The sequence below is a fragment of the Callithrix jacchus genome, chromosome 15 (genome assembly GCF_049354715.1).
Source record: "Callithrix jacchus isolate 240 chromosome 15, calJac240_pri, whole genome shotgun sequence".
Taxonomy (NCBI): Eukaryota; Metazoa; Chordata; class Mammalia; order Primates; family Cebidae; genus Callithrix; species Callithrix jacchus.
In genome coordinates this window covers 33364828-33383733 of record NC_133516.1, presented here as the reverse complement: position 1 = coordinate 33383733, position 18906 = coordinate 33364828, and the positions used below count along the sequence as shown (strand labels likewise).

At 40.3% G+C, this 18906-nt stretch overlaps 1 protein-coding gene across 34 annotated transcripts in view; it reads right to left on the bottom strand.

Annotated features, from left to right (window-relative positions):
• DOCK3 (dedicator of cytokinesis 3) overlaps positions 1 to 18906 on the bottom strand; it is a 718052-nt gene that overhangs the window by 577569 nt on the left and 121577 nt on the right. For all 34 annotated transcript variants that reach the window (XM_035275648.3, XM_035275652.3, XM_035275649.3 and 31 more), the window contains exon 2: positions 16996 to 17079. In XM_035275648.3, coding sequence (XP_035131539.2) covers positions 16996 to 17079 — 84 coding nt within the window. The remainder of the gene's footprint in view (positions 1 to 16995; positions 17080 to 18906) is intronic.

Genomic DNA, 18906 nt, shown 5'->3' with positions numbered 1-18906 from the left:
ATGTGTAGTGTCTCTTTCAGGAGCTCTTATAAAGCAGGCCTTGTGGTGACAAAATCTCTGAGTACTTGCTTGTTTGCAAAGGATTTTATTTTTCTTTCACTTATGAAGCTCAGTTTGGCTGGATATCAAATTCTGGGTTGAAAGTTCTTTTCTTTAAGGATGTTGAATTTTGGCCCCCACTCTCTTCTGGCTTCTCGGTTTCTGCCGAGAGATCTGCTGTGAGTCTGATGGGCTTCCCTTTGTGGGTGACCTGACCTTTCTCTCTGGATGCCCTTAGTATTTTCTCCTTCATTTTAACCCTGGTGAATCTGGCGATTATGTGCCTTGGGGTTGCTCTTCTTGCGGAATATCTTCGTGGTGTTCTCTGTATTTCCTGGACTTGAATATAAGCCTGCCTTGCTAGGTTGAAAAAATTTTCTTGGATAATATCCTGAAGAGTATTTTCCAGCTTGGATTCAATCTCTTTGTCACCTGCTGCTACACCTATCAAACGTAGGTTAGGTCTCTTCACATAGTCCCACATTTCTTGGAGACTTTGTTCATTCCTTTTTGCATTTTTTCTCTAATCTTGGTTTCTCGTTTTATTTCATTGAGTTGATCTTCGACTTTTGATATTCTTTGTTCTGCTTGGTCAATTTGGCTGTTGAAACCTGTGCATGCTTCGGGAAGTTCTCATGTTGTGTTTTTCAGCTCCTTCAATTCATTCATATTCCTCTCTAAGTTATCCATTGTTGTTATCATTTCCTCGAATCTTTTATCAAATCTTTTTTCAAAGTTCTTAGTTTCTTTGCATTGATTTAGAACATGTTCTTTTAGCTTACAGAAGTTTCTCATTACCCACCTTCTGAAGTCTAATTCTGTGATTTCTTCACAGTCATTCTGTCCAGCTTTGTTCCCTTGCTGGTGAGGAGCTCTCGTCCTTTGTAGGAGGCGAGGTGTTCTGGTTTCGGGTGTTTTCCTCCTTTTAGCGCTGGTTTCTTCCCATCTTTGTGGATTTATCCACCTGTCGTCTGAGTAGTTGCTGACTTTTCGATTGGGTCTCTGAGTGGATGCCCAGATTCTTGATGATGAAATATTTCTGTTACTTGGTTTTCCTTCTACCAGTCTAGCCCCTCTGCTGTATGACTGCTGACGTCCACTCCAGGCCCTGCTTGTCTAAAATATTCCTGTAGCAGCTGCAGTACAGTGAGGGTTGCTACCAGTTTCTTCTTCTATCTTTGTCCCAGAATGATGCCCGCCAAAGATCAGTCTGATCAGTCCTTTTTGAGGTGACTCTTTGGATATACAGGGTCAGGGAGCTGCTTGAGGAGAAGGTCTGTACCTTATAGGAGCTCAAGTGCTGAGCTGTGAGCTCTGTTGTTCATTCAGGGCTGTTAGGCTGCTACTTTTAAGTCTGCTGCAGCAGAACTCATAAAACCCCTTTTTTTCCTCAGATGCTCTGTCTTGGGATGTTGGGGCTTTCTTTATGAGTGTCCGTTGTACGGTCCTGCCCAGCTAGGAGGCAGTCTAGTCACTATTTGCCTGCCGAGGCTCACCCTGCTAATGTAGGGTCCACCCTGTTGCTGCAGACTCTGGCTTGCTGCAGCAATCTCCGCCCTGCTGCCACAAGCTCTGCCCTGTAGCAGAGTCTCTCTGCTGTGGCGGGTTGCCTCAGCAACAGCAGGCTGCATCAGCAATGGGAGTGTACCTCAGTAGGGGCTGATTGCCTCGGTAATGGTGGACGCCCCTGCCCCACCGAGCTGCACCATCCTTGGTTCAGCTGTGCCCACAGTGAAACTTTCCACCTGGAGTGTTTCGAATCACAGTTTTGTTTGTCCCTGTGGGGGTGAAACCCACTGAGCCTGCTTACCTGGCTCCCTGCCTCAGAGCACTTTTTTTTTTTTTTTAAGTTGAACGGGCACCGGGATCTGTGTGATTTCCCATGCAGTAACCCACTGCACTGGCTCAAACGCCGTTTCCCAGGAACCTCCTGGTCTGGCTCACTGTCCAAGTCCCGTTTAATCAGATGGATATGCTAATCTGCCCTCCCAAATCTCAGATTGCCGGTTTAACCGGACACCTGGATCAGTGCATTTGTGCGGAGTATTGCGGAGTGCCCCTGTGCTGCGGTGCCGGTCAAAGCAGCCGCCCCAGCCAAAACAGCTGTGCTGGAGTCCTGTGTCTCTCCTACACCTGGGAATTTCCCCATTCTGTGGGCAACGAAGATCCGTCTGGAAATGCGGTTTTGACTCACCCTCTGCGCGTTCACTGAGAGCTGCAATCCTGAGTTGTTCTTACCGTGCCACCTTGAATCCTCCAAAATGTAAGAACTTAAAAGAACCTCTTTTCCTTCAAGGCTAAGATCCAGAATCTGCAGAAAAGAGAATGGCTTCCCCAAAAACATGGAGCCTGCTGGTGATGGCAAAACTTTCCAGGGTGCTCGGATTGGAGCTGGTCTTTAGTAACAATCTGCTGACTGACAGAGGAACTTTTGGAAACACATGAGTGAGCCAGAGTTAGTCGATAAATGTGGCTCTTCAAGGTCTGGATTTGGCCCCTCTATTCTGTTTCAGCAGTCCGTCTTTTACCCCAAATCACAGTCTTAATTTATAATAAATCTTGATTTCTGGAAGCATAAGTTCTCTAGTTTTGATAATCTTCAAGATTTTCATATTCTTTGTAACCTATTGCATTTTCATATGAAAGTCATAATCAGTTTTCAATTTCCATATGCCAGAAAATGTCTGCTGGACTTTTACTGGGACTGCATTAGATAACTAGAATAACTTGGAAAGAATTGGTATCTTTATGACAGTCTTTCAATTCATAAACATAGAAAAATTTTCCGTTTTAGATTTTTAAATTCTATCAATATGTTTGTAGTTTTCAATATGAACGTCTTGTATTTTTTATTAGACTAATTCCTTAGCCTTTGATACTTTTGATGCGACTATAAATAGCATTGTTCCTTTTATTCATTTTCTAATTCTTCTTTGCAAACAGAGAAAAATGGTATGTTTTAACAATATTGACATTATAACTAGGTGCAGTGGCTCATGCCTGTAATCTCAGTACTTTGGGAGGTCAAGGTGGGAGGATTGCTTGAGACCAGCCTGTGCAACATAACAAAATCCTATCTCTATAAAAAGACTTAAAAATTAGCTAGGCATGGTGATGCACATCTGTAGTCCCAGGTTAAATAATTACTTGAACATAGGAGGACCAAGACTACAGTGAGCTGTGTTCGTGTCACTGCACTTGAGCCTGGGCAACAAAGCAAGACTTTGTATCTATTGATCAATCAATATAATTCAGAAATTGTAGCCATCAAAGTCCCTTAGTTATTCTCAGTATTTTCTATGGATTATATTGGACATTTTACACTTAAAATTATGTCAAATACATGTGATTATTTCAACTTTTCCTTTCCACTCTGTATGTTTCTTACCTTACTGTACTAGCTAATACATATAACACTATGTTCCAGAGATGTGATGATAACAGGTGCTAGAGTTTGAATGTTTGTACTCCCAGGCATCATGTTGAGATTTGATCCCCAATGTTGGAGGTAGACAATAATGGGAGTTGTTTGGGTCATGATCTCCATGAAGAGATTAATGCACTTCAGGAGACAAAAGGTGAGAGAGAGCTCACTCTGTTAGTTCCTAGAATAGCTGGTTGTTAAAAGATTGAGCCCAGGAGTTCAAGGTTACAATGAGCTATAATTGTACTACTGCACTTTAGCCTGGGTGACAGAGCAAGATCCTGTCTCAAAAACAAAAAGCTTGGCAAAGCAAGATGGCTGACTAGAAACACCTGGTGCTTGTCTCCTCTATAAGAATCAACAAAAGTAAAAAATAAATAGCTAAGATTTGACTGAAGTGTTGAAGAAAGAAAAGTGAAATGTAGCAGGGAAATGAAGACTCACCTGTGGTGACTAGAAATCCAAGAGGGCAGCATAAAGACATCTGACCTCTGCAGCACCATCTCCCCAAAACAGATCAGACTAGGGCCTGGAAACAGGAGGGACTTCCCATTTACGGAAAAAAAGTAAGCAGAAGATCCCCACCATCCCCCATAACCACTGCAAAAGCCTACAGTCCTTACATGCCCTGAACCCAGTTCAGAAAGCTGCCAGAAACTCAAGCAATTATACTGCTCCAGATTGGGAACACAAGGTATGCTAACTCACCCCTTGTGAGCCAAGGTATTGTAGCAAGACACTATTTTGAAACTAGAGCCACCTCTGAAATGCTCCCTCCTCTGGGGTTACAGCAGCCACCTCAGCTCTCCAACACCGGGGCTCCATCTTCATTACGCCAAACCCAAACAGGTGGCTAAATTCCACAACCCCAGATGTACAAAGCTTGGGCTCAGGATTGCCTGTCACTCTGGTCCTGCACAGCAGGGAAACCAATTCCTGTTGTAAGACTTCCAGCCTAAAGCACAGTCTGCCATGCCCACCCAGGGTGAACATGCCCTTGAGAGCCAGCCATGTCCTTGCCCACCCTCCCGAAAGCAGAAGAGGTCCCTAAGCCTACAAGGAGCCAATATTCTCTGGAGCCAGTGGCTACACACCACTCAGAACCTGAGTAACAGGCCCAAAGCACTCCCGCCCCACCACAAACATGCCCCTACACTACCTAAAGGTCCCATGCTCCCAATAAGGGCTCAAGTAAAGTCCCACAGGTCGCCCTCACAGGCATGCCCCCAGGCCAGCAAAGCAGTGAAAAGCTCAAGTCTTAGATCAAAAAATAGCTCTGCAGGCCACAGCCAGTAAGCTAAGCACACCCCTGAGCTGGCTGAGCAGCCTTACACCTGCATCCCAGACCTGAGAAACAGCCTCACAAGCCACCCTTGGCAGACACAACCCCAGGCCTGCTAAGCAGTTATGTGTACTCACATCCGACGCTCAAGAAATGGCCCTGCAGGCCACCTCTAGCAGACATGTTTCCAGGCCAAAAAAGCAATCCTGGGTCTGAATCTCAGGCCTATGAAACAATCCTGTGGGCCACCCTCTGCAGAAGTACACCCAGGCCAGCTGAGCAGCTGCAACCACGTCACAGGTTTGAGAAACAGCCCTAAGTCTGCTGCCTCCCTACCCCTAGGTGTTCCCCCAGCTCAGGCAAGCAGCCTTGCACCTACATACCAGGCCTCAGAAATAGCCCTATAGGTTGCCAATGGCAGACACAGACCCAGGACAGCCAAGCAGGTGCACAACCACATCATGAGCCAGAGAAACCCTGTGAACCACATCCAGCAGACATGTACCCAGGAAAGCTGGGTCGCCACTTGCCCACATATGAAGCCAAAGAAATAGCTCCACAGGCTGTCCAGGGTGGGCAAAACCCTAGATTAGATGAGTAGCCTTGTGCCTGTGTTCTGAGCTGGAGAAAAAGCCCTGTGGACTGCACCTGATAGATAAGACCACAGGTTAGTCAAGCACCCTTGTGTCCACATCCAGAGACAAAGAAACGGCCCTGCAGGCAGACCCTGGCAGATACAACCCAGGGCCAGCTAAGCAGCTGCATGCCTGCATCCTAGGCCTGAGAAACAGCCCCACAAGCCATTCCTAGAAGGCATGTTCACCGACCAGCGAAAGAACTGTATACCTATGTTCAAAGGCAGAAGAATGGCTCATGGCCCCAATCCCAGCTGACCATACCCCAAGTTGGCTGATCCACCGTGGATACACACATGTCCCCACCCAGAGAAACAGCATGACCAAGCCCACTCCTAGAAAACCTGTACCAACATTACCACAAATTCTTTCAGCCTAGGCCACTCAGAAACATGAAAATTCCATTAGTATGAGTTACAGCTAAAAAAACTACCTGGAGTTTAGGTCGACACACCCCATCAAACAAACACCCAAGACTCATTCATACAAATAGAATTTCCCTATGAAACCTACTCCATAAAATTGGAAGAGGCCACTTTTTCACTAGATGGAAACAAATCAACATAAGGACATATCAACCATGAAAAAGCAAGGAAACGTCACCTACAAAGTAAAACAAACCATCAAATAACAGATCCCAATCATAACAAAATATAATAAATCCTCTCCTATCAATGATAACTTTGAATATAAATGGATTAAATCTACATTTAGAAGATACATAGGTTGAATGTATAAAAAAGAAACTCTATGATATACTGCCAACAAGTAACTCACCTCACCTATAAAAATAAAAAGGATTCAAAATATTAATTTTATAAAAACTAAGTGCCATACAAGACAGTCAGACAATTCAACAAAATTGGGGAAATCAATACATAATCTGAATAACAAATTTTTTAAAAGGCAGATAAACCAAACAAAAATCCTACAGCTGAAGAATTCAATGACTGAAACAAAATATAAAACCAAGAGCTTCTAGAACAAACTAGACTAAGCAGAAGAAAGAATTTCTGAACTTCAAGACAGGCCTTTTGAAATAACATAGGCAGATAAAAATTAAATTACAAAACTGAAGAAAGCATGAGCACTTATGGGACACCATTATGTGAATAAAGTATTACAGAAATTCCAGAAAAAGAAAAGAAGGGAAAGGTAGAAAAAACATATTTAATAAAATAACAGAAAGAATTCCCCAAGTATTGGGAGAGATATGGACATCCAGGACTAAGAAGCTCAAAGAATCCCAAAAGATTAAACCCAAACAGGTCCTGACAGAGGTATATTATCATTAAATTTTCCAAAGTCTAAGACAAAGAATTTTAAAAGGAGCAAGAGAAAAGTGTCAAGTCACATATAAAAAAAAACCCAAAAAACTGACAGTAAATTTCTCAGGAGAAAACGTACAAGCCAAGAGATAGTGGGACGATATATTCAAAGTACTGAAAGAAATAATTAAAATTAAAAATGGCAATGAGGAATATTATACCAAGCAAACCTACACTTTAAAGATAGATAAAAATAAATAAAATCTTTCATAGACAAGAAAAACTAAGAAAATTCATCACCACTAAATTGATCTTACAAGAAATACTCAAGGGAGTCTTACTTCTGGAAGTAAAAAGATGAGAACCACCATCAAGAAAACAAAAGAGAGAAAAGAGGTATGATTCAAGATGGCGCAGTAAGAACAACTCAGGATAGCAGCTCTCAGTAAGGGCGCAAAGGGCGAGTGAAAGCCACATTTCCAGACAAATCTTTGTTGACCACAGAATGGGGAAATTCCCAGGGGTAGGAGAGACATGGGATGCCAGCGCAGCTGTTTTGGATGGCAGGGCCACTTCAGCTGGCGCCACAGCGCAGCGGCACTCCGCACACTCCTCACAAAACACACTGGTCTCGGTGCACTATTAAACCAGCAATCTGAGATTTGGGAGGGCAGATTAGGATATCCATCTGATTAAACAAGACTTGGACAGTGAGCCAGACAAGGAGATTCCTGGGAAGCAGCGTTTGAGCCAATGCAGTGGGTCGCTGCAAAGAAAATCACAGATCCTGGTGCCCTATCAGCAGGCAACTGAAACACCTAAAAAACAGTCAACAGTTCAACTTTAAAAAACAAAACAGTGCTCTGAGGCAGGGAGCCAGGTGATCAGAATCGGCGGGTTTCACACCCACAGAAAAAAACAAAATGGCGATTTGAAATGCTCGGAATTGAGAGTTTCACTGCAGGAACAGCTGAACCCAGGATGGTGCACTCGGTGGGGAAGGGACGTCCACCATTCCCGAGGCAATCAGCCCCTACTGAGGTACACTCCCATTGCTGACGCAGCCTGCCATTGCCGAGGCAACCCAACACAACAAAGACTCCACCGCAGGGTAAAGCCCATGACAACAGGGCAAAGCCCACAATAGCAGGGCTAGGCCCATGACAACAGGGCGGACCCCATGCCAGCAGGGCAGAGCCTTGGCAGGCAAATAGTGACTAGACTGCCTCCTAGCTTAGCAGGACAGTGCAACGGATACTCATAAAGAAAGCCCTAACTACCTGAGACAGAGCATCTGAGGAAAAAAAGGGGTTTTATGAGTTCTGCTGCAGCAGACTTTAAAGTAGCAGCCTAACAGCCCTGAATGAACAACAAAGCTCACAGCTCAGACTTGAGCTCCTATAAGGTACAGACCTTCTCCTCAAGCAGCTCCCTGACCCCATATATCCAAAGAGTCACCTCAAAAACAACTGATTAAACTAACCTTTGGAGGGCATGATTCTGAAACAAAGATAGCAGAAGAAGAAACTGGTAGTAACCCTCACTGTTCTGCAGCAGCTACAGAAGTACTCCAGACAAGCAGGGCCTGGAGTGGACCTCAGCAGTCGTACAGTGGAGGGGCTAGACTGGTAGAAGGAAAACCAAGTAACAGAAATACTTCATCATCAACAATCTGGGCATCCACTCAGAGACCCAATCAAAAAGTCACCAACTACTCAGACGACAGGTGGATAAATCCACACAGAAGGAAAGAAACCAGCACAAAAAGGAGAAAAACACCCAAAACCAAAACACCTCGCCTCCTACAAAGGACCAGAACTCCTCACCAGTAAGGGAACAAAGCTGGACGAAGAATGAATGTGACAAAATGACAGAAAAAGACTTCAGAAGGTAGCTAATAAAAATATTCTGAGCTAAAAGAACATGTTCTAAATCAATGCAAAGAAACTAAGAACCTTGAAGAATGATTTAATAAACAATTCAAGAAAATGATAACAAGAATGGACAACTTAGAGAGGAATATGAATGAATTAAAGGAGCTGAAAAACACAACATGAGAACTTCACCTAGCATGCACAAGTTTCAACAGCCAAATTGACCAAGCAGAACAAAGAATATCAAAAGTCGAAAATCAACTCAATGAAATAAAACAAGAAACCAAGATTAGAGAAAAAAGTGCAAAAAAAATGAAAAAAGTCACCAAGAAATGTAGGACTATATAAAGAGATTTAACCTCCGTTTAATAGGTATACCAGAATGTGACGAAGAGAATTAATCCGAGCTAGAAAATACTCTTCAGGACATTATCCAGGAAAATTTCCCCAACCTAGCAAGGCAGGCCAATATTCAAGTCCAGGAAATACAGAGAACACCACAAAAATATTCCGCAAAAAGAGCAACCCCAAGGCACATAATCGCCAGATTCACCAGGGTTAAAATGAAGGAGAAAATACTAAGGGCATCCAGAGAGAAAGGTCGGGTCACCCACAAAGAAAAGCCCATCAGACTCAAAGCAGATCTCTTGGCAGAAATGCTACAAGCCAGAAGAGAGAGGGGGCCAATATTCAACATCCTTAAAAAAAGAACTTTCAACCCAGAATTTCACATCCAGCCAAACTGAGGTTCATAAGTGAAGGAAAAATAAAATCCTTTGCAAACAAGCAAGTACTCAGAGATTTTGTCACCACCAGGCCTGCTTTACAAGAACTCCTGAAAGAGGCACTATACATAGAAAGTAACAACCAGTACCAGCCATTCTAAATACACACCAAATGCTAAAGAGCATCAACAAAATGAAGAATCTGCATCAACTAATGGGCAAAACAGCCAGCTACCATCAAAATGGCAGTATCAAATTCACATATACCAATATTAACCCTAAATATAAATGGGCTAAATGCACCAATAAAAAAACAGACTGGCAAATTGGATAAAAAACCAAAACCCATTGGTGTGCTGTATCCAGGAAACCCATCTCACATGCAAGGATACACAAAGGCTCAAAATAAAGGGATGGAGAAAGATTTACCAAGCAAATGGACAGCAAAAAAAGCAGGAGTTGCAATTCTCGTCTCTCATAAAATAGACTTTAAAGCAACAAAGATAAAAAAAAAAAACAAAGAAGGACATTACATAATGCTAAAAGGATCGATACAACAAGAAGTGCTAATGATCCTAAATATATATGGACCCAATACAGGAGCACCCAGACACATAAAGCAAGTTCTTAATGACTTACAAAGAGACTTAGACTCCCACACAATAATAGTGGGAGACTTTAACACTCCACTGTCAATATTAGATCAACCAGACAGAAAATTAACAAGGATATCCAGGGCTTGAACTTAGACCTGGAACAAGCAAACCTGATAGACATTTACAGAACTCTCCACCCCAAATCCACAGAATATACATTCTTCTCAGCACAACATTACACCTACTCCAAAATTGACCACATAATTGGAAGTAAAGCACTCCTCAGCAAATGCAAAACAACTGAAATCATAACAGTCTCTCAGACCATAGTGCAATCAAGTTAGAACTAAGAATTCAGAAACTAACTCAGAACCCCACAGCTTCATGGAAACTGAACAACTAGCTCTTGAATGTTGATTGGATAAACAATGAAATGAAAACAGAAATAAAGAAGTTCTTCGAAACCAATGAGAACGAAGACACAACATACCAGAATCTCTGGGACACATTTAAAGCAGTCTCCAGAGGAAAATATATAGCAGTAAGTGCCCACATGAGAAGAGTGGAGAGATCAAAAATTGACACCCTATTGTCAAAATTGAAACAGCTAGAGGAGCAAAATCAAAAACACTCAAAACCTAGCAGAAGACAAGAAATAATGAAGATCAGAGCAGAACTGAAGAAGATAGAGAAACAAAAAAACACTTCAAAAGATCAATAAATCCAAGAGCTGGTTTTTTCAAAAGATCAACAAAATAAACAGACCACTAGCAAGACTGATAAAAAAGAAAAGAGAGAACAACCAAATAGATGCAATAAAAAACGATAAAAAGGAAATCACCACAGATTCCACAGAAATTCAAACCATTATCAGAGAATACCACAAACAACTCTATGCACATAAACTAGTAAACCTGGAAGCAATGGATAAATTTCTGGACACCTGTGTCCTCCCAAGCCTAAACCAGGAGGAAGCTGAAACTATGAATAGACCAATAACAAGGTCTGAAGTCGAGGCAGCAATTAAGAGCCTACCACACAAAAAAAGCCCAGGTCCCCATGGGTTCACAGCCAAATTGTACCAGACACACAAAGAGGAGCTGGTACCATTCCTTCTGAAACTATTCCAAATAATCCAATAACAGGGACTCCTTCCCAAATCATTTTATGAGACCAACATCATCCTGATACCAAAACCCGGCAGAGACTCAACAAGAAAACTTCAGGCCAATATACATGATGAACATAAATGCAATAATCTTCAATAAAATACTGGCAAACCGATTAAAAAAGCACATCAAAAAACTTATCCATCATAATCAAATAGGATTCATCCCGGGGATGCAAGGCTGGTTCAACATACGCAAGTCTATAAAAGTAATTCACGACATAAACAAAACCCAAAAAAAAACCACATGGTTATCTCAATTGATGCAGAAAAGGCATGCGACAAAATTCAACAGCCCTTTATATAAACCCTCAATAAACTCGGTATCGATGGAACATATCTCAAAGTAATAAAAGCTATTTATGACAAACCAACAGCCAATATCATACTGAATGGGCAAAAATTGAAAGCATTCCCTTTGAAATCCGGCACTAGACAAGGATGCCCTCTCTCACCACTCCTATTCAATATAGTACTGGAAGTTCTAGGCAGAGAAATCAGGCAAAAAATAGAAATAAAGGGTATTCAAATAAAAAAGGTGGAAACCAAATTGTCTCTATTTGGAGACAACATGATAGTATACCTAGAAGACCCCATCACCTCAGCCCAAAAAATCCTGAAACTGATAACTTCAGCAAAGTCTCAAGATATAAAATCAATGTGCAAAAATCACAAGCATTCCTCTACACCAATAACAGACTTAAAGAGAGCCAAATCAAGAACGAACTGCCATTCACAATTGCTGCTAAAAGAATAAAATATCTAGGAATACAAATTACAAGGAACATAAGGGACCTCTTCAAGGAAAACTACAAACCACTGCTCAACAAAATAAGAGAGGACACAAACAGATGGAGAAACATTCCATGTTCATGGTTAGAAAGAATCAATATCATGAAAATGGCCATACTGCCCAAAGTAATTTACAGATTCAATGCTATCCCCATCAAGCTACCATTGACTTTCTTCACAGAACTGGAAAAAACCACCACGAACTTCATATGGAACCAAAAGAGAGCCTGCATAGCCAAGATAATCCTAAGCAAAAAGAACACAGCGGGAGGCATCACACTACCAGACTTCAAACTATACTACAAGGCTACTGTAATCAAAACAGCATGGTACAGGTACCAAAACAGAGATATAGACCAATGGAACAAAACAGAGGCATCGGAGGCAACACAACATATCTACAACCATACAATCTTCGATAAACCTGACAAAAACAAGCAATGGAAAAAGGATTCCCTGTTTAATAAATAATGGTGGGAAAACTGGCTAGCCATGTGCAGAAAGCAGAAACTGGACCCCTTCCTGACACCTTACACTAAAATTAACTCCAGATGGATTAAAGACTTAAACATAAGACCTGGCACCATAAAAATCCTAGAAGAAAATCTAGGCAAAACCATTCAGGACATAGGAGTAGGCAAGGACTTCATGAACAAAACACCAAAAGCATTGGCAACAAAAGCCAAAATAGACAAATGGGACCTAATCAAACTCCACAGCTTCTGCATGGCAAAAGAAACAGTCACTAGAGTGCATCGGCAACCAACAGAATTGGAAAAAATGTTTGCAATGTACCCATCTGACAAAGGGCTGATATCCAGAATTTACAAAGAACTCAAACAGATTTACAGGAAAAAAACAAACAAGCCCATTCATAAATGGGCAAAGGATATGAACAGACACTTTACAAAAGAAGACATATATGAGGCCAACAATCATATGAAAAAATGCTCATCATCACTGGTCATTAAAGAGATGCAAATCAAAACTACATTGGGATACCGTCTCACGCCAGTTAGATGGCGATCATTAAAAAATCTGGAGACAACAGATGCTGGAGTGGATGTGGAAAAATAGGAACACTTTTACACTGTTGGTGGGATTGTAAATTAGTTCAACCATTGTGGAAGACAGTGTTTCTATTTCAAGGCCCTAGAAATAGAAATTCCATTTGACCCAGCAATCCCATTACTGGGTATATATCCAAAGGACTATAAATCATTCTACTATAAGGACACATGCACAGAAATATTCATTGTAGCACTGTTTACAATAGCAAAGACCTGGAACCAACCCAAATGCCTATCGATGATAGACTGGAGTGGGAAAATGTGGCACATATACACCATGGAATATTATGCAGCAATCAAAAATGATGAGTTCGTGTCATTTGTAGGGACATGGATGAATCTGGAGAAAATCATTCTCAGCAAACTGACACAAAAACAGAAAATGAAATACCACATATTCTCACTCATAGGTGGGTGACAGGACACAGGGAGAGGAGTACTAAACACTGGGGTCTATTGGGAGGGAATAGGGGAGGGACAGTGTGGGGAAGAGCTGGGGAAAGATAGCCTGGGGAGAAATGCCAAATATGGGTGAAGGGGAGGAAGTCAGCAAAACACACTGCCATGTTTGTACCTATGCAACTATCTTGCATGTTCTGCACATGTACCCCAAAACCTAAAATGCAATAAAAGAACATTGTTATGTTCTCCCTCATAAGTGGGAGCTAAGCTATGAGGATGCAAAGGCATAAGAACGATACAATGGACTTTGGAAAGTCGGCAGTGGGGAGAAGGGTCGGAGGTGGGTGAGAAATAAAAGGCTACACATTGGGTACAGTGTACACTGCTCAGGTGATTGGTGCACCAAAATTTGAGAAACCACCACTAAAGAACTTACTAATGTAACTAAACACCATGTGTTCCCAAAAAAAACCTATTGAAATTAAAAAATAATTTTAAGAAGAATTTTTTTAAGAAAAGCTATACAAAAAGGAACTAAAATAACAGGTGCTAGTGAGACTGCTGAGAAAAGAAATGCTTAAGCACTGTTGGCAGGAGTGTAAATTAGCTCAACCATTATGAAAAACAATGTGGGAATTCCTCAAAGACCTAAAAACAAAACTGACATATGACCCAGCAATTAAAATATTGCATATATACCCAAAGGAAAATAAATCATTATATCATAATAACACACGCACGTGTACTTTCACTGCAGCACTATTCACAATAGCAAAAACATGGAATCAACCTAAACGCCCATCAATGGTAGACTACAGAAAATGTGTAACATATATACTATGGAGCACCATGCCACCATAAAAACGAACAAGATCCTGTCCTTTGCAGGCACATGGATGGAGCTGGAGGCTATAATCCTTAGCAAACTAACACAGGAACAGAAAACCAAATACCACATGTTCTCATTTATAAGTGGGAGCTAAAAGATGAGAACAACATGGACACATAGAGGGCAACAACAGACACTGGGGCCTTCCAGAGATGGAGGAAAAGGAGAGGATCAGGAGAAATAACCATGGGTACTAGGCTTAATACCTGGGTGATGAGATGATCTGTACAACAAACCCCCGACACGAGTTTACCAATATAACAAATGTGTACATGTACCCCTGAACCTAAAACAAAAATTAAATATTTCAAATTTTAAAAAAAATACTATAAATAGAACTACTATATGACTGAGTGTGCTACCTCATGCCTCTAATTTCAGCATTTTGGAAGGGTGAAATGGGCAGATCACTTGAGCCCAGGAGCTCAAGACCAGCCTGCCTGAGCAACGTGGTGAAATCCCATCTCTAAAAGAACATAAAAAAATTAGTCAGGCCTGGTGACATGGTGTGCCTGTAGTCCTATCTACTCAGGAGGCTGAAATGGGAAGAGCATCTGAGCCTAAGGAGGTCAAGGCTACAGTGAGCCATGATTGTACCATGGCACTCAAGCCTGCTAACAAAATAAGACTCTGTCTCCGAAAGAAAAGAACTACTATATGATCTACCAATCCCACCCCAGTGAGATTTTTTTTTTTTTTATTTTTTACTTTTCGGTCTTGAGATCTCTTTGTAGAACCACTGGAATTTTATCCAATAAAACAGAAGTCATTATACTGAAGAGACATCAGCATTCCTACGTTTACAGCAGCACTATTTACAACAGCCGAGATATGGAATCAACCTAAGTGTCCAATAACAGATGAAAAAAATATGTAGTATCTACACAATGAAGTACTATTCTGCCATAAAAATTACTGAAATCCTGCCATTTGTGATAATGTAAATGGAACTAGAGGACATTATGTTAAGTGAAATAACCCAAAAAAAGAAGTTAAACACCTCATATTCTTACTTACATGTGTAAGTTAAAAAAAAAATAAACCTGAATGAAGGATACTGGGAGGGAAAGGGTAAGAAACAATTTCAAGAGATTTGTCAAGAAACACAAAATTACAACTAGATAAAAAGAATCGAATCTAATGTTCTATCCCAGGTAAGATAACTATAATTAATAATAACATATAGTTTCAAAAAGCTAGAAGGAAAATATTAAACTTTCTCAATCAAAAGAAAAGAAAATGTTTGGAATAATGTATATTCTAGTTACCCTGATCTGATCACTATATATTATATGTATCAAAAAATCACTATGTACCCATAAATACAATTATTATTTGTTGATTAAAAAATAAAATGGTTAAAAACAGCCTGGCACCTCCCCTCACTCTTCCTTTCTCTCTTGCCATGTAATCTCTGCACATACACACTTCTCTTCAACTTTTGCCATAAGTGGAAGCTTCCTAAAGGCCTCACCAAAAGCAGAAGTTGGTATCATGCTTCTTGTACAGCCAACAGAACAATGAAGCAAATAAACCCCTTTTCTTTATAAATTAAACACCCTCAGGTAATCCTTTATAGCAACACATAAACAAAATAAGACAGCAGGTATTTTTGTCTCACTTTAAAATTTCAGTGAAAACTCTCTCAATATTTTATGACGGAATATGATGCTTCCTGAAGGAATTTTAGAAGCTATCCTTTATTAGATAAAAAAAATTACCTTCTATTCTTAGTTTCCTTAGAGTTTTTTTCATAAAAGAGTGCTGATTTATATTTACATTTTAAGAAAATATAAAATGAGTGTAGCTCCCTTTCCAGAAAAGCACACTCTTAAATATATGAGACTCCTGGGTCATGGTAGGTTACATGTCCTCCCATATCCCTCTTAACAATAACCCACCTAGAATAAAGCTCCACTCCATATACATTGGCTCTATACCCACACTGCAACAGTTCTTCATTATATTATCTGAGATAACTTGTAATCATGCTGAACTGTTAGTCTAGGCTATCCAAGTTATTCCTCATGGCATCAATTTTGCATTTGTTAATACTCTGATTTTGTGTAATTTCTCCCAAAATTTAGTTTTCTGACAAATCTTGATTTAAAGTACAGATTTTGAAGAACATGATCCACCTCAAGAATGTGTAAATGTTACAACAAAAGTACCCATATATGCCACAGAAGAGGATAGTAGTGAAGCCAAACTACATTTAAACATATTAAAGGCTTTGTTTTAATTATGACTAAAGATGCCCAGGCAATCAGATGAAAACATACAAATGAATGGACTGTAACGCAGTTCCATTCAAAGACAGCTAAGCATGGGTAGATTATCTACTTGTAAAAATAAATAGTAGGGCACAATACATAGATACAATGAATAAGATCTAGTATTTGATAGCACAATAGGGTGACTACAGTCAGCAATAATTTGTAGTACATTTTTGAATAATTGAAAAAGTACAATTAGAATCTTTGCTATACAAAAAATGATAAATGCTTGGGGTGATAGATACTATAGTTACCATAATGCGATTAATGCATATTGTATACCTGTACCAAAGTACCTCATGTACACCATAAATATATGTTTAAAAACATGTTCTGACAGCAAAAAATTACTTATCTAATTGTTGCTATTACATTAGAATCAAAAAAACTCATACCATTATGCTGAACATAGATCAAAAACATTTTATATAACACTGTTTCATCATGTCACTAATTATGGCTCCAGAATTATTGCTTATAATATTAGCACAAAAAATGTACCTAATACTGCAAAAAAATGATCCCAATTTATATGCCTTGTAAGTCCATACTCACCTTCACATTTTTCAAGAATCTGGACTGTTTCTCCTATTTCTAACACCAACCCTTGAGGGACAGATCCTCGAAAGCTGCATATCACTACAAAAGCAAAAATAAACACACCAATTAGCATTTTTAAACATTAAAACAGGGTCAGAGTATATCAATTAAGCACTACATTTTCTTAAAGGTATACCCTCCCTGCTTTACTAATTCCTCTTTATAAAGTGTAAGCCTCTTTCCACTTAATCTACATTTTGAAAAATAGTATTAGAAATTTGAAACACTAAAATACATGTGACAAAATTACTATCCATGACTGGTGGGTGCATGTGTGCTTGTATGAAAACATTTTTATTTACAGAGTCTCTCTGTCTCTCTGGATATCCTGTGTTCAAGTGTCCTTTTTGAACAAGGTTGTATCAATTACTAAAGAAAATATTAATATTAGGAGCTTCTTATCTACACAAGCAAACAGATACTTTTTAAAAGAATCATCACCACATTGTCACTACAGAGAGGGTCCGCCACTACAGAAATGGGCTGGCTTTGTCAAGGCAGTTCTAACTACACCTGTATAAACAGGACTGCAGAGAAGTTCACAGGGCAGCTGGGCAGAGCCCACAGCAGCACAGCAAAGCCTCTGCAGGCAGACAGTGACTAGGCTGTCTCCTTGCTGGGCAGGGCAGCCCTGATAAAAAGTCAGTGGAACAAATGGAAATGCATAAATAAAGCCCTAACAACCCGGGACAGAACACCTGAAGGAAAAAAAAGGGAGGGTTTATGAGTTCTGCTGCAGCAGACTTATACGTACCTGCCCAGAAGCTCTAAATGAACAATGAAGATTACAGCTCAGCACTTGAGTGCCTATAAAGAATAGACTGTCTCCTCAAGAAGCTCTCTGACCACAGTATATCCAAAGAGTCACCACATAAAGGAGAACTGAGACTGACATTTGGCGGGCAACCTTCTGAGACAAAGATAGCAGAAGAACAAACTAGCGGCAACCCTTACTGTTCTGCAGCTGCTGCCAGTAATCCCCAGGCAAGCAGGGCATGGAATGGACCTCAGCAGTCCTAAAGCAGAGGGGCCAGACTGCTAAAAAAAAAAAAAACTAAGAAACAAAAGAAAATAACTTCATCATCAACAAACTGGACATCTACTCAGAGACCCAATCTGAAAGTAAACAACTTCAAAAATGACAGGTGGATAAATCCACAAAGATATAAAGAAACCAGAGCAAAAAAAATGAAAGCACCCAAAACCAGAACACCTCTCCTCCTCCAAGAGATCACAACTCCTCACCAGCAAGGGAACAAGGCTGGATGGAAAATGAGTGTGATGAATTGAAAGAATCAGGCTTCAGAAGGTGGGTAGTAAGAAACTTCTGTGAGCTAAAAGAACATGAAAAAAAAAAAAAAAAAAACTAAGAACCTTGAAAAAGATTTGATGAAATCCTAACGAGAATAGAAAACTTAGGGAGGAATATAAGTGAATTGATGGAGGTGGAAAACCATGTGAATTTTGCGAAGCATGCAGAACTTTCAACAGCCGAATTGACCAATCAGAAGAAAGGTTATCAGAGGTCGAAGATCAACTCAATGAAATAAAACCAGAAGCCAAGATTAAAGAAAAAAGCAAAAAAAGGAATGAACAAAGTTTCCAAAAAATATGAAACTATGTGAAAAGACCTAATCTACGTTTGATAGGTGTACCTAAATGTGATGGAGAGAATGAATTCAAGTTGGAAAATACTCTTCAAGATATCATCCAGAAAAACTTCCCAAACCTAGCAAGGCAGGCCAATATTCAAGTATAGGAAATACAGAGAACACCACAAACATATTCCTCAAGAAGAGGAACCCCAAGGCACATAATCTTCGAATTCACGGGGTTGAAATGAAGGAGAAAATGCTAAGGGTAGCC